This window comes from Corvus kubaryi, unplaced genomic scaffold (genome assembly GCF_017639235.1).
Source record: "Corvus kubaryi isolate FWS band 111438036 unplaced genomic scaffold, C.kubaryi_AGA036_p1.0 37312, whole genome shotgun sequence".
Classification (NCBI taxonomy): domain Eukaryota; kingdom Metazoa; phylum Chordata; class Aves; order Passeriformes; family Corvidae; genus Corvus; species Corvus kubaryi.
This window is the reverse complement of record NW_024581098.1, coordinates 1,410,113-1,427,065: the sequence shown is the minus strand read 5'-3', so window position 1 is coordinate 1,427,065 and position 16,953 is coordinate 1,410,113. Positions and strand designations below refer to the sequence as shown.

The window sequence follows — 16,953 nt, the reverse complement described above, 5'->3', positions numbered from 1 at the left end:
TAACTATTGACCATCTTCATTTAGCATTTACTACTAAGTCTGTTGAATTCAGAGATACAATTTGTTTCAGCAAAGCGCATTAAGGACTGCGAGGGTCCCACACTCTCTGCCAGTGGGAGACAGATGAGACACCAGGAAATGCAAGAGTCCACCTCAGTTTCTGTTCCAAATGTGCTTATTCAGGATTATGTCAAATGTGCTTTTCCACAGCAGTTTCCAGAAAATCAGTCTCTGACCAACTCCTGTGGAAACAGAAGCCAAGCCCAAAGGACAAACCTGACAGTTTTTCCAGATGCAGGCCAGGAACAAACAGCTTTCTCTGTCTCTGTCTCATTTCTAAGCAGTGCTATGGGATAACAGTACTGTGAAGGTGATAGCTACGCAAATCAACCATAATCTCAATCCTTACTGAGGAACACCTTGGTGTCTTTTTGTGTGATATTGCTTCATGTGCTCACTTCTTCCATCATCTAAGTATCACTTTCACCTCTTTCTCCAGTCATCTGCCATACTACTCCTTAAAAATATGCTTACTTTATGAAGTTCAGAAAAAGAGTTGCCAATCATTCCTTCCTAAATGCAGCTAGGCATGCACAGTGCTTTTCTTTCATGCCATGAACTTTTCCCGAGGAGCCAAATTATCTTCTATCTACCAAACTCTCTACCTTCATTCTATTACCGTCTGAAACAGAATTCAATTGTAATTGCATACATGCAATTTAATAGTTCTTAAAGGAAACCAGCAAAATATTCAGCAATGTAGAATAAGGAATAACTACTTCAGTTACTTAAATGCTTTTAGTATGTTGTCATATGCTTGTATACAACAGTATATTGATGTACCTCTTAAAACATTACTGGTAAAGTTAGGGAATACATTTTAGTAACACAGACTTTCTGAAATACTTCAGTTCCATTGCTTGCAGAGTTGCTTTGCTGGTTTCTCACCCTCCTAATCAACAGCAGCAAAAGTGTGAATTGTCTGGTTACTCCTTCTAGCAAGGAGGCATCCAGAGAGCTCTGCTCTCTTACTCCTCTCTCTGCTAAAGTATTCAATATACTCATAACTCTGTACATTCACACTGAGCAGTTCAACTTCTCTGAATACCTAAAATGTCTCACAACACCTGGAACAAGAGTTCCAGATAAAAAAGTAATTTTCCTTACTTTTGAAGAAGTGATGCAACACTGCAGAAACTAAGGGGAAGTGTAACTATTCCCACCAAAGGGCAATGCTGTTCTCCATGATTTGAAACACCTTATGGACTCTATACTAATCATCAGTGACAGAAGCCCAAAACACTTGGTTTCACCTGTATCTAACTCAGAAAGGTACCCTTTCTATTCAGATATGGATTTGGCCAAATTGATCTATGCTTTTGCCACCCTGTGCTTTGATCAATCCAATTTGCTCTTCCTTGGTCTGACCCAGATGCCACTCCATAACCTACAGATGGTTCATTGTACTGTATCCCATCTGTTAAATAAAGCACAGTAATGAGAATGCATCACTCCAATATTCCTCACTTTCCTTTGGTTTCCATCCTAATCCTGAACACAGCTGAAGGTCCTGATCCTTTCAGTGGTCCATGACAAAATTGCCTAAGAGAAGACCTCTTCATTCTGCTTCTTACAGAAGATGGATACAACACAGCTTCTATGCCCAAAAGGTGTCAGATTCAAACTTGAATGTATGTGACAGAAATCTCCTGCCTTCAGCACTTGCTTCTACCACACACTGTTCTTTGCTACGTTTAGCTTGTGACAAAAAGACTCATCTTTTCTTAAGATAGTTTAGCTACCAATGAAAACACCACAGCACTACATTCCTAAATAAAAAATTAAACCATGTTGTTAATAAGTAAATCACTAAGACTTCAAGGAGAAACAGTTTTGTTTTGAAGGACTTATTGAGTTTAGTGTACTATGCTTCAACACTACAGCACATACAGTAGATAAAGTTAAAACAACCTTAATAAATTTTTACTAATAACACAGAAATGTTGATAGTATTCATGTATAAAGAAAATTATTTATATTATACTGAAAGTTGGGATTCCTCAGGACATATAGTTACATGAAATAAGTGCAAGTTTGACACATAAATAGTTGTGTATACCTGGAAGAAAGTCTGAAAAGCCAGTGCAGTGCAAGAGAATTTTTAGTTATTTTACGAAGCAAAAAAAAAATCTAAAACCCAGCTTTTCCCTTAAGATAATATTTTTCTGAAACTATACTTTTTATGTAGAAAGGTGGTCCTATTTTTCAGGAGAAGATGGATGATAACAGCATTAGGCAGTTTTCTCAGTGAAATCTTGGCTTTCTTGAAATCAAGAGATTTTTTGGCATTGAATTCTATTAAGCAAGATTTCAACGCCTGAAATTTAGAAGAGAGAAATTTTCATGCTTCATTGTATCTAATTGGTGATTGAAACTCTTTGTTTTGCTTCTCATTTATTTTATTCTCTACTTTCGTGAAACACAAGTTGCAGAATAAGAAAAGGCTAACAAATGCTCTAGAACCAATCAATGTTATGAAATTAATAATAATACAAAATGAGCATGTAAGCTTATGTAGTGTCTTTCATGTAAAAGTATCCCAAGGCACTTCATAACAGAAACTCAATAAGGAGTGCAAAAGTGCTTTGTCAGATAGGATAAGCCAGGGGAAAAGGGAAAATTAATTAAGCATGGATTTAAATTTCTCAGCCAACACAGCATTTAGAACCTTGGTCAGAAAATACAATGGTTCCAATATCTATATCCAGGGAACACAATAGACTACTTCAGTCTTTAATTCTTGAGGAATTCAAAAGTTTTCCCACAGTAGTATGGGTGTGACTAACAGGAATGCAGTCTGATGGCTGCGTTTCCAAAAAGCAGTCCCTGCCCCTCTCCCTCTACTTTTTCATGGACAAGTAGATTCATATATTGATCACCTGACTGGTAGGTCAGTAAAGTCACTTGACTGTGGAGATACCCAATATGGAACTTGGTACAGCAGAAACTACAAATACCAAGTTAAGGGCTGGCTAATACCTTTCTGTGCTGTTTAGCTCACTGTTTTAAACCAATGTGTGTTTCCTTATGGAGGTAGTCCACATCTCTGACAGAGTGATCTGCTACACAGTAGTTCCTAAGACAGCATGTATTTCACAGGGAAAGATAAAGTTGCTCGGGAAAAGCTATAGCAATTGATAATACATAAATCACAGCTTTCCTGATGTTGCAGAAACTTGCACATCCTCTATTTTTCAAACATTTTTCTCTTAGGAACACATGGACCATCCCCATTTTTGGATGGCTGCCTCTTCGGATTAATGCATCCTTCTGGTGCATAAATTAGCGATGCACAGAGGAAAAAAGGAGAAGCACTAAATCTCAGGAAACTGAAGCCATACAGAAAAATTAGATTCACAGTAGAGCTGAATGAGTGACTCACCATGAATAATTTATCCGAAAAGTTAGCCTACACTTCTGTTCATGGAATAGCTATAAGAAGCTTATAATTTCCTCACTTTTATTATAAAACAAAACCTTAAAATATTGTATGTCTTCACTGCAAATAACTTCCTGTAAATATTTCATGTCCTATTTTAAGAGATGGGGGCATTTCGGTTGATCAAATAAATCACATGATGATGTTTCTGTTCCCTAGATGGATGAACCCACAAGCACATATTTTGGATGCCTGCTGTGATTAAGCAAGCAGCTCAGTAACATGTGATGAAGAGTGAGTGTAGGGAAAATAAGTTAATTTACAAAAACTCTAAAGATCTTTCTGCAAAAATGTTTTCAGTATTTACACTGAAGCTGTAGTGAATTTTAATTCTGATTAATAACTTTAGGAATTTTCAGCTACCTGTAAATATTTTTTTTCTTGTACATGGGTACTGAATAATCTGCCAGTCTTTCCAGAGCTTAATCAAAGTTTTTGGAGCAATTATTAGGATTTGGTGCACACACAGGTAGATCAAAGTAGTTATGTTGAAGTTTTACTTGAACATTTGCAGTCTGAAATATCATTGCATAGTTTGTGGTTTTGAATGGACTGACATTCTTTATGCAAGTTTGAGAAATACTCCCTGCTACTTCCATAAACTATGAAACCTCAACAAATACTTAAGGAAGAATGAGCCATTAGTGCATTTAGAATTTACAGTACTATACAGATCAGTTTTATAAAAACCATCCAGTAAAATATATTAATATCTCCTAGAATGTTCAGACATTGAAATACTATAACACATATTACAGGAAAATGAAGACTGAATATCTGAAGATTCACCGGAAATTATTTTGTGGTGTGCCCTGACACTGGCTGAAGATAAAGACAACATACCAGAATCCTGCCCACTTCATGTTACTTTTGATTATGCTTGCATAATTATTGCTAAAATTTTGCTTTAATTTTTGGTATATCTAAAAAGTGAATCTGCATAAATTATCCTTTTTCAGATCTGTGCTAAAGCTTTACAAAATACATTTGCTTGATTCTTTATTTTATAGCAGTAGCAGTGGTATAAATTTCTCAGTATAATAAGAAAATAAAACTGAAAAAATAAACAATGTGAGTTCTTACCTGAGCTCTTGAGCTATAGAGTCCACTTGAACTGTTAATAAAAGCAGGAAAGAATTAATTAGTTTACACTTCCAGACTTGTTCTTTCTGCAACCTTGCACCTGCCTATTTGTAATGACAGAGGAGTGGCTATCAAAACACAGGTGGTTATTTCATGCTAACCACAGGATTGTAGCTACTAGTGACAAATGCTAAACGAATGTGCAATTCTCACAGTTATTTTAGGATGCATGAAACCTAGAGTATGACGTTCAGTGGAACAATAAGCAAAATAAAAATAAAAAATAAAAGTAAAAGCAAAGACCCTTGTTTTTACTGTTGTTTTTGAGAATTTAAAATCAGTTTGGGAATTGCAAAGGCTGGTGTTTACAAATTCCTGCCCACACAAGAGTATACAGCATTTTGACAAGGCCAACAGGTGTCTCTAGGGATTACTCATATTGCAGAGGCAACTTTTGTTGTTTCTACTTCTGGGAAAATTTTCTTGATATATTAATTGCTATAAGAGTGTGTGCACATGTATAAAAACATGGAGAAAAAAATCCGTAAGTTTTACAATTGTGTTATTGGCCTTTTGAGTGAAAGGGTATGAAACCCCTATTGATTACAATTAAAATTTGCTATTCCAGCCAAACTGTTTTAACTCACAGTCCTGACCAACAGAGAAGACATGCCCTAATGCTGACCTGTAAATATTTCCTATTCAGTTTCTTCTCAAGTTCTCTGCTTGGTACTTTTGAAATACATGTGAATTTTATATTAATTTCAGAGAACTGAGGGTTGCATCTAAGTTTTGATATGACAATGACTATGGTTTTTAGAAAGGTTTGTCTGTGTTCGTCCCCTTATCTGCAGTCAATGTGTGGTACTTCAGTGCTCTTCCTCTGTCTTTCCCTAAGTGAAGTCTAGCACTTTTTGCCCTTTTGGTCATTTGAAAATAGAGAAGCCAAACCACTCTAGTTTTTCATTCAGACCATAACTTGAACCTGAAGTCACAATATTAACAATCCAAACTAGTGAGTTGTGACAACAAATCGAAGTAGTCTGTTTTGCACAATCCTGAGAGTGCACAATTCCCATTAAAATCAGAGTGAAGAATGGGTGCTTTGTGCCTCTGAAATAGTCATAAGCAAAAATGTTCACAGGGTAGGCAAAACTCTGACATTTATCTTTAAGTATATCCATTTTTCACATGTTATCAAGAGTCACAAAAAGTGTTATGAATTAAAATAAAAAGTTATTTTCCTGGAAGGGCTGTATTTCTTGTCAATCATGTTTTCCAGATGTTGAGATCATTAAGGGCCTGTTTATCTCTCAGTACTGCATTTCCATCTGCTCCTTACAAAAAGAGAGTAATATCTGGGAAATACAACTATGTCATAACTTTGCAAATGAAACCTGAGCACCAATACTTCAAAAAAAAATGCAAGGTTCTCTTCTGCCACATACACCTGCAGCTTTTGATTGAAGAAAATTTACTTCTGGACCATTTACACAACTAATTTATAGATAATTAATATCAATAGACAGAAAAACATTCACGTGGCTGAGACAAAGTTTTGTTATATTATTTTTAAAGCATCCATTCAATGTTGTCAACTCTACTGACTGTGGGAAATCGTTTTGGGTTGTTTTTTTGTTTTGTTTGGTTTGGTTTTTTTTGCATAATAAAAAGCATAGCCTTTATTTTCTTTGAAAAAATAACTCAAAGAAAATAACATCAGTAGATTTTTTTGGCTTTTCTTTATACCATAGCTAATAACATCATGCCTTTTAATGCCAGCAGTCAGTGTCCTGCCTTGATTAAAAAAGCAGCCCTAAGGAAGCTACAGAGTCTCTTACTGCACATTAAGGAGTGTGCACAGGAACTATGATATTTCATGGTGTTCTGGGCACAGGTCGTGGAGCGTGCTTGCTAACTCACCCTTGGTTCCTTTGGAGCGTGTGCGCAGCTTTTTATTTTCCCCATCTGCATCCATCTGTAATATTAACACAAGGTCTTTAATTCATACCTTTTGCCATTGAGGAAAAAAGTACTCCAATGCTTTTTTTTCACATTTCCAAAGGCTAGACAGTAATAGAAAAAAAAGAATAATCATGCCTTATTAATCTTGTCAAAGAGATAAAAAGCCATCTGTGAATATCTAGTAAATACCTAGGAGATACTTTTAATGATACAGATTTGTTTAATAAAGTGATGGTTATGAGTGACTCTGTAAGGTTTAATGACGAGGTCTGCAGGTGTTAGCTGAAGGCATAAGGTTAGAAAGAGTAATGCTGCATGAGTGCTGCTTTCAGCATCCACCTCCTGAAACAAAAGGTCCCAGAAAGCTGCCATGCCTACAGGAACTCTGCATTTTTATTGTAACTGAGGCATAGCTCTATAGCTGTGTTGGAACCTGCATTTCTGACAGCTTCATCCTTAAAACATGAAACCTTCTTGCTTGACAATGTATAACTACACATATACAGCTTTGAAATTCTTCACCACTTAATCAACTACTTCTTAAAGAAGTTTTGCTTAAAGAGACATTGAGTTACGGATTTATAGGAGGTTTTTTGGGAGAATGCAGTGTCCAGATTTGTATTTTACATTAAAAAAAACAAGCCCAAACAATCAAAAAGCCCAGACCTCCCCAGAAGTCAGCTGTTGTAATAAGTTTTCTAACTGAAATAAGAGAGTCCTTTCAAGATCAGCTGTTCTCACTATACTTTTGGCTACATCTAAACCCGAACTGGAAATATGCACCTTCTGGTCTTGGATGTGGCCCAGACACGTAATTGTAGGGGCAGGCTTTCAATCCATGGATTTTATTGCAAAACCCTGAAATTTGAAGGGATTACGATTTTGTGTTCTGGTGTGGACAACTGCAGTGACATATTGCAGATTGTACAATGGTGCAATTTTGATGATGTCCAGGGAGGCAAACTCCTTTCTAAAAGTAACACTTAATTTTTATGTGAGGAAGACTCTCTCACCAGGAATTTTTGTCTAGGCAAAATTTTGGGAAATACGGAATATTTCTTCAGTCCCTGAGGGAATCTTATCTGTCTTTGATTTGAATCTCAGTTTCCCTGTTTGTAAAATGGTGATGATCAAATATACTGTAGAAAAAGCAACTGCCATGGGCTTCTGCAAATCAATTTGCAGACACCAGTGTCTGATTAATAAAATTGTGTTGGGTGATAGGTAGATGTGGGTACCAGAAGTTGCCAGGCATCTCTCCCTGCAAAATGTCATGAGGTAAATACTGATGTCAACAGAAGATCCTGTCTATTATATCATTTTTTCTTTCTGAGGATCAGCTGATCTGAACTGAACTAAACTGAGAAAAGAAGCAAGAAGTCCTGTTAGTGCCTTTTTCCGTTTATAGAGTTTGAAGATCTGAGTATGCTTTATTTTTAGCTCTATATGACTCAGATTACCGAGATGTTTTGAAGGTCTTATCTGAAAGAACATTGCAGAATATGACAAAATTGACCTGAGAAATAAAAGAGTAAAGTCAGCCTTTTTAGGGAATAAAAAGCATTTTTCTAATTTTCTGGGATTTGTTTGTTTTTATACATGTTTGAACACTATAAGTAGCTATTGGAATCAAAATACCTATTTGCAGGAGAGAACATAAACATTTGAAAAGGGACTTGAAGAGGTGTAATTCTAGAACAAATCTAGTGATGTCTGAAATGAAAATACAAATTGATGGAAATGCACATCAAAGCCAGACAATGATACCTTTTCTCCGTTTAAATTTACATCTGATATTGATTATTAGCAGGGAAAAACATGAAGGGCTTCTGCTTATGTAGTGGGGCTGGTGGCAGCCGTTACTTGTTACTATCCTTAAAACCTGGAGAACAAGTATTTGCAATGTGACTGCAATGGTAATGGGAAACATGGCTCTGTTCTCTGATGCTGAGTTGTGATTGAAGGCACTGACCTGCCATAGACTTATAATAGGGGAGCAGGTGTGGCAATGATGGACTTTAATTTCCTTTAATAAACCTTTTATGTGCCACACTTTTACTGCCATTCTATGCTCTCCAAGGTCCTGCACATAATAGGTTCATTACTTTTGATTACTATAGTCTATTGAGACAAACAACTCCAGAACACACTATATATTATGTTCAGTTAAACCAATATAGACTATTTATCCACTGTGCATTATTTCACCTGCAACTCTACAGACAAAATTAACAACAGCTCCTGTAAGCTAAAACTATTAAAACCACTGGTACTCCTTTGTCATCATTTCATAATAAATACCACACCAATCACAGTGCTGCTATTTTAATTATGAAACAAAAAGTGCCCACTGCTTCTACTGAGCAGCAGTTACTTTGGACTAAACAGCAGGTTGCATTGTGATGAATATTTAAAAACTGCACAAAGAGTGAAAACCAATGATAAAATCAATGCAGGTGATTTTTCAATTGATTTTCTTTCCTTGTGAAACTTTTGAACTATGAGATATCTTTTTATCAACTCAAACATAAAATTTATAGAACAGTTTAGCCTAGTGCATACGTATATCAAAATAGTCATCATGTCTGTGCTGCATAGACACCTTAACTTACGAAAGAGTCCTATGCATTAACTTGAAATACAAAAGTAACTGAATAAAACTGAAATCTCTTAACTGTGTCAGCAAAAAACATCTCTTGCTCAAAATTTAAATGTAGTATCTTTGTAGCTTAGCAGTTCTTTCAGAGACAGCCTGATACTAAGCAAATGAAGTGGCTCCTGTCTGTTTTTCATCTACATAGTGATAATTTTACATTAAATTACAGCAAAGGATGGTCAGCAAAAAGCATTCAAACTTTCAAGTCACCCATGGAACAACAAGATGATTAAATTCTGAGAAATTCTTGCCAACCTTTTTAGAGGTAATTGTCATCAATGTGTTAATTTTGGACATATATTATTACTGTTGTGTACTGTGAAGGTTGGATGGATTCTGGAAGGTGCCTCATGCTGTCAAAGCTCGGGGATGGTCACCCTCCCTCCCACTACATATGTTGTCTTGAGTCAAGAACCCATAAGGGGTAAATAGAATGGTTATATCTGCACAAAGTCCTCACACAATATCTCACTACTAAATTTTTTAGCCAACAGGACCATGGGGATAATAAAATGTGTACCAGGAAAATTTTATTGGGGGTTATAGTCCCATAATTTTTAAGGGCAAGCTTTACAAAAATAATGGCAAGTGAATAGTGGAACTAAGTCCACTTAATCTTTGTGTCTTATAGATAGATTCTCTGATTTGATGGATTTTAAACTCATCTAAACATTTTCTTTTCAAAATTTGTTGAAGCTAGCTAATGGACTCTAAAGGAATTAGTGGGAAACACGCAGCCAGAAACACAAGGACAGAGGTGCAGCAGCTCTGCAGTCCCAAATCATTAAGCAAGTAGGCTAAGAAATAAATGCTTGCTGCTTCAGTTATGCTCCATTTCTGTGATCTCAAAATTTACTGAAAATATTGATGTTGAATAATTTTCTGAAAACATGTTCCAGCAAATCTCCCCAGGTTTGTGAATGCCCTCTGTCTGAATTTGTGAATTTCATTCTGATCCGTCCTCCACTTTTCCTTCAATGTTCATTGAGATTTAAGCATAAGCCAACAACTAGATCACAGAAAACTGACAATACCCCAAATTCTGCTTGGCTCAAACTGTAATAATTTGCTATTTAACTGCTACAGGGTATTCATGTTTCTCCAGATTAATTTACTGGTGGAATAGCAGCAATCGTACTTTCTGAGCAAACTATTTCAGAGTTCGTGGCTGCAGGAACCAAATGGTACTTCTTTTGTTTGTACCATCCCACTGCAGTTAACAGACTCGAGAGCAGCACCTGGAAATACTTCCCTGAGTGAGAGAATCAGGATTTGGCTCTGAGTTTGGTTTTTTGTGTGCCTGGAGTCTGTCTGTGCACATGTGCATGTACTGATGTTATAATAGGATCCAAGAATATGACTAACAGCGGAAAATAGGGCATGTGCAATAAATTATAATAATGACAATAATAATAGTAGCAACTATTTCAGTTTACTTGCACATTTTTAAATTTGAATTTCAGAAATTAAATTGACACTACTCTCTTGGTAAGACAGTTTTACAGCACATCACTGTGAAATAAGCTATGACTTAGGGAAGCCAGTGCTGCTGACTTAGGTAAAAGTAAAATGCATCTCCTGGAAAGATTTCATGTAAGAGCTATGTACTTTGTAATTTCCATTGTAATCTTCATACAAACATGACTTTCCTGGAGTGGGTTTCACATTGCTGTAGTGTCAGTCTGTTTTCTTTTGCATAACGGGCTAGAGGAAAGGAAATTGCTGGTTTATCTAAAGACTGTAAGCTTTATCATTGCACTGTGATTTTCCGACTAAAAGTTACACCTGATTTTCAACATTAAATTTGGGGAATCGTTTCACTAGGAAATTTTTACCTGATTTTGAGACGTCTGGAAAAAGAATAGCTTTTCTCTACAGTTTTTAATTTAAGAATTTCTTAAGTTACTATTGAGACAACAGCTATATCTGTCACAAGCTTAGTGAACTCAGCCAGAGGAAAACACCTAAATAATTTTTAAAGCACACAAATACATTCTAAAGTCTCCAACACAAGCCACAAACTTCAAAGTTGAAGTCAGATTCTGCTAAGGACAATGAACCGAACTGTTCTATACTGTGCCCCACAGTGACACAACACTCTGTGTACTTCTCCCTACAGTGAATAATACCCTCAGAGAAAGCTTTTCAGTGGTTTTGGTGGTCATATTTTGATATTTCTTTTCAATAACTCATTTAAGATTCTACCACATAAAAAGATAATAAAGTCAGAGAGAAAATTTTTTTTAGTAAATCTGAAATCATGATTTCTTACTGCCCATCCAGAAGTGTTGAGCACTATTTGGCTGTCTGTGTATATGTGTGCTGACTGAACCTTTCTCTTAGCTTACAATAACATTTTTAATATGAAGTATTAATCTCACACTGACAGTGAGAAGTATGGTGAGAAAAAGAAATGCCAAGAACACATATAGCAACTTCTAGACAAAGTTATATATTTTCATTGCTGGCAGTAAAGAGTAATCCAGAATCCAAATATAATTTTTTTAGAGACATTGCTTGTAATGTGGTTAAAGCTTCTTTCTCTTCTTTTTCTTTTAATGATATGTTGAAGACCAAAAAGGAAAAATATTTACAAATGTGTTCTTAAGGACTATCGCTAAAAATAAGCCTTATTTTGTGATTTTGATTATTCCTAACCAAGGAGTCATTTCATCTTTATTACTGAAAATTTTGCTTTAGTTTGCTCAGTGCTATTCCTGATTTCTCCAGGAAAAAGTTGAATGACATGGAAATAATTGGTTCAGCTCTATGAATTTCTCAGGAATTAAAATAAGTACACCTACTAAATGCAAACTTTAAAGCATGTTTATAACATATAAATCATCAAAAATTTGTCATTTTATAGTGTGATTGAATGGTGTGCACATTCTTGAGAAGCAGATTTTTTAATATTGATTTCAGTACTTCAAAATATGCAGCGGCAAAATAAGCCTTAAATCAGAGGCAAGCTTGAATAGCTTTGTAATGAGGATGATTTATTTTGATTCTCACTTATGATTTCTGAGTTGTCACTGCTGTTGTATACTTCATCCATGCAACTTTGCACAACTGGCAGTGCTGAATATAAACCAAAGCCATATGTTTATGTCCTTTTGCCAAACGACTACAGCAAATAGTTCTATTATTCCCTTAGGTAACCAACGTGTGCCAAGTATTTCTATTAGTCTTCTTTACCAAGGCTTTAGAGGGCAGAGTCACAGCTTTATGAAATTAAGGGGCAACTGCTAGGTTTTTAAATTCAGAGAAAAATTATATAGTATACCACACTGAAATGCAGCTCAACCCAGGCTACTTTCTGGAGGCTTTTCACTCTGGATTATTATTTTTTATGTAGTTCAAGGTCTTGTCACTATTTTCTCTGCTACTATATATTAAATATCATTTTTTAGAAGAAAGAAAGAGGCAATATTAAAAAAAAGCTTTGACACATTGATCTCTTTTTAAGTACACTAAAGTTTTAGCCCACCCAACTGCTATATAGTTAAAAAAATCCGAAAACAATAAGCCTTATACATATATATATATATAAAACATCACTAATAAGTTATCCCTGAAAGATAAAATTTTAGCACTGCATTATGAAATATATTCTCATTCCTGGACTCATACAAATTCAAAGATACTTGTGTTACTGACAGTATGTATGGCTAATGAGTGTAATTCACACACTTAACTAGAATTTCTACATATTTACAAAAATTTTCACCTCTTCAACTGTTTAATACTGCTGTACCTGACTGTTGGAGACTTTCCTTAAAACAGCAGAGATTATGCAAGAAAAGTAGTCCTAGTGCACAAGGCTCTACACATGAAACCACATAGTATTCTACTACTAATATACAGATACATTTCTACTCAAATTAATTTTTGTAAATCAATTATCCCACCTTTGCGTGTTTCCAGGTGAAAATATGTGCAGATTCCAAAGGACCAAATTCGTCACACAGCCCAAGATGACTTGCCTGATTTAACAGATAATCCTCAAATTCATTCTCTGGAAAAAACATACAAGCAAACAAAAAGAAAAACAACAAAAGAAAACAGAAAAACAGCTGTACTAAATAACATATGGATGAAACAAGACACTCTTTAAATCAAATGGGTAAATAATCCAGGTGCAATATATTCTTCAGCGGTTTTACAAAGATAGGGTGTAGAGGCATCAATGATGCTTCTAAAAGGCGTAAAGAATAGGGTATTTTCTTTTCTTATGGTACTTTCTTTATCTCATTAATGCCTTATGAAATAGACCTTCTCTAAGAAAAGTTTTGCTTCTTGTGTGGACAAAAACCTACCGTTTCTATATGTAGAAATCCTTAGTCAAATGTTTTAATTGCATCAGAACCTCTTTGACTGAGTAGGATGGTTCAGTACATGATGTAAAACAAATGAGAAGCATTCTAAAATATTTTAAAAACAGAAGAAAACTCCTCTGTTTTATTTTTTCTGATTTTGAATATTAAAGTTTGGCAGGCTGATAGTGTTCGCAGCATAAGCCAGATTAAGGAAATCTTTGACATTTCTCCATGCTCAATTTTTATTCCTTTCTGTGAGGTACTTTATGCTAAATCAACAGTAACAGTGAGGGAAGTAGAGCTCCAGAAGTTTATCTCTGAGTGTACAATACCGAGATCCTTGTTTTCAGAAATACTGAATACCCAAACCCTTCTGACATTTATACGCACTTGCAACCTGGAAAAATCTCACAATGAGCAGTTATTAAGGGCAAGATTTACTTTGGCATCACTCCTGGCACTGGTGACCAAAACATAAAAGTTTCGTTATCAGTTGCAACTTCAGAGGTCTGTTTCACATATTATCCAGTGTATTTAGTAAAATAGATTTATTCATTGAAGGTATTTCAATCATGACAAAGTTTGCAAATAAACTTTGGGAACTTTGACTATTTATTTAGTGGTATCTGATGACGTTATTTTCAGCAAAATTTGAAATGTTACATTTCTGAAATTGGAAAGGCTCATTCTAAACAGATTCTCAGGGAAGCCAGAGTTTATTGAATAACTAGTTTCTGCTTGTGTCCCAATAGATAGGATGTTAGTTTCATCCCATCAAGAACTTTTAATTAAAATAAGTACACTTTTATCAAATAATGGAACAGGCAACAGATGTAAGATGATAAAGAGAAAACCCAGAACAAAGCATCCCAATACCAAAAGGATTTTTAAGCATTTTTTTAGCCAATATGTTGCTAGAAAGAGATATTGTTTATCCTCAAAGGCCTATTTTCTTGTTATTCTATTTCAACATTCATAAAGAAAAACCCCAAAACCACAAAAGAAGTCTCAAAGCCTTCTACCTTCCTCTTTGTTCAAAATACACTAATCTAAAACAAAAGATCTCAGAGAATAACTGCAATGGTGAGCAAAGCTCTTTCTAAAGACTAAAACTTAGCAGATTTTTGTCTACAATTCTAGCACCTTAAGTATTTATTAACAATGTATTTTTCCTTTACTTTCTCCAAGATTGCCAACAAAGAACGAAATCACATAAGGGAGTAGCTGTAAACCCTTTGAGTTCCCCAATGTCAAACTCATTAGCATCCGAATAACCACACAGCAGCACATCATCTGCACAATTGCAATTTTTTACTACTTTTAATAGCGTTTCTCAAAGGGCTCATTTTCAACTTTCTTCAGTGGTTAGTTGGTTCTCTGGGGAAAAGGAGCTTCCTGACGCTCACAGCTTCCACTCAACAACCAGGCCGTTTGCTGTCAGAAGCATCAGCCCTCTGCCCTAAACCCATCTGCTGTCTCTCTCATCCTAAGGGACCGAGAGTTAAGACAGCACAGCTGAGATCCACTTGGAAAAGTGCACAAAGGACAAGGAAAAATATACAAAACTTTTCACATTTAACTTTACATAATGAGCTAGTATGTTGAAAATTCTCCTCAAAAGAAAAGGAGTTTGGACTGGGACAGGTCTTGGGGGGGCAGGTTTTAAAATTGAACTGAAAAACTACATGCAACAGTGTCAAAGAACAAAAACCTGCACCCCTCTGCTGTGCTTAAACACAGCAGAAGTTACTGGTTAGTAAGTCTAACTGTGCTGGGTTTGATTTCTTTCACATAACAGGGTGCTGGCTGTGATTCAGCTGATTCGTGGGTGAGTACGAACATTTGAAGATACGGTGTTTCATAAAAGGTCTAATACAATGTCATGCATCTGTCATGCTATAAACAGGGTCTGTAGGATTGTGCTGTGTCACGGGATGTGACATACCCCTAATGTAACATAAACTATGTGTCACCCCTGTCCACCCTCCAAGAAGTAAGTTATATTTCAAATATAAATGTTAGGATCTGATAGTTCAGGTAGCAAAAAAGGCTTGGTGCTGATTTCACAGAAATATCAATGTCTTACACAAAATTTATTTAGTAATTCTGATTATAAAAATCAATTATAAAATTGATCATGGGCCAAATTTTGAGGTATTGCAAGAAGTGCAGAAGTCTGCAAAACCAGCTGGAGAAAATAAGATCTCAGCCTCAAGAGCCCACAAAGTACATCTAACTAGATTGTTGGTGACTTTAATGATAAGATCATTATTGATGGAAATCAGGCAGAGATAACTTACTTATTTGTCAATCACTGTTCTTTGGTGGGGTCACTCCCCTTGGGTCCACATGTATCTTCATTTGGCCCAATCTATTCATAGCTTGCATCAACTCATTTCTCTTTTTTAGTCAAGAATTCAAAACAATTTATGCTTACACTTCAACTGCCTATGTGTCTGAACAGTATTTTTTATTCTGGAAGTTGAAGCCTGCCTGCCTATAGAGAAAACTTTCACCCTTTTCCACCACCATCTCAGTTCAACTAGAATAATAAACTTCATAAACCCACAAAGATGGAATATATGAGTTGCTTGATTTGTCAATGTAATTGTTCAGTGAAATCACCTGGAGCCTTAACAATTCATTCTTCAGTTTATAGCCATTTCCAGTGCAATATGATTTTGTACTGACTCTGAAGTGCCATCCTACTGAGATCCATGAGTCATGCCAGGATACTGATGTGAATCACAGTTTAGGTCCTGATCCTCAACATCAGATGTGTGTGACAAATCCCTTCAAACAACTATTTTTGTTGACCCCTTGTCTATGGGTAAAAGTCCACTCATTCAGGTCAGATTGCTAGAGATCCTGATGATTTTAAAATGAGAAAAGACATATTGTGCAACCACAAAATTATCTCAGCAAAAGTCTGAAGTTGTTTTCTCTGTCAATACTCAAAGCCATACTATATTTGTGAAGGATCCCAAAAGCTTTTTTAAGCACAATACATTGCATTTCCAACATAATAATTTGATTTTCTCTCATTTACCATATCAGTGGTTGATATATTGCAAATATGGGAATGAATAATCACTACCGTTTGTGATTTGTTAACTTAGAATAAAAGTAATATCTAAGGAAACAAAATCCAGTGAGCTCACCAGTATGATCCCTGAACATTTCTTGTGTTTCTACAGTGACAGTGATTTCTCTTTCTCAAGACAGAATAATGCAGCATATTCAGTATTTAGTATTTGAGACAATAATACGTGAAAGAAAGATGCAATTACAAATAAATGAAGATATATTTAGCTCAGGACTTCAGTCAGATCTTTATCCTGCACAGTCTGAAGTCTGTAACTTTACACGTTAAATTCTGCACAAACCTCAAGGAGATCCCAAGGTGCATGTAAAATATTCAGTGCATGAGGAAC

General features: G+C 35.6%; 1 protein-coding gene across 4 annotated transcripts in view; it reads right to left on the bottom strand.

Moving 5' to 3' along the window:
* The window catches only part of ST18 (ST18 C2H2C-type zinc finger transcription factor), a 169,881-nt gene that overhangs the window by 61,614 nt on the left and 91,314 nt on the right, over positions 1-16,953 (bottom strand). For all 4 annotated transcript variants that reach the window (XM_042029024.1, XM_042029023.1, XM_042029026.1 and 1 more), the window contains 3 exons: positions 13,112-13,218; positions 6,506-6,560; positions 4,583-4,613 (listed from right to left, as the gene is read on the bottom strand). In XM_042029024.1, coding sequence (XP_041884958.1) covers positions 4,583-4,613; positions 6,506-6,560; positions 13,112-13,218 — 193 coding nt within the window. The remainder of the gene's footprint in view (positions 1-4,582; positions 4,614-6,505; positions 6,561-13,111; positions 13,219-16,953) is intronic.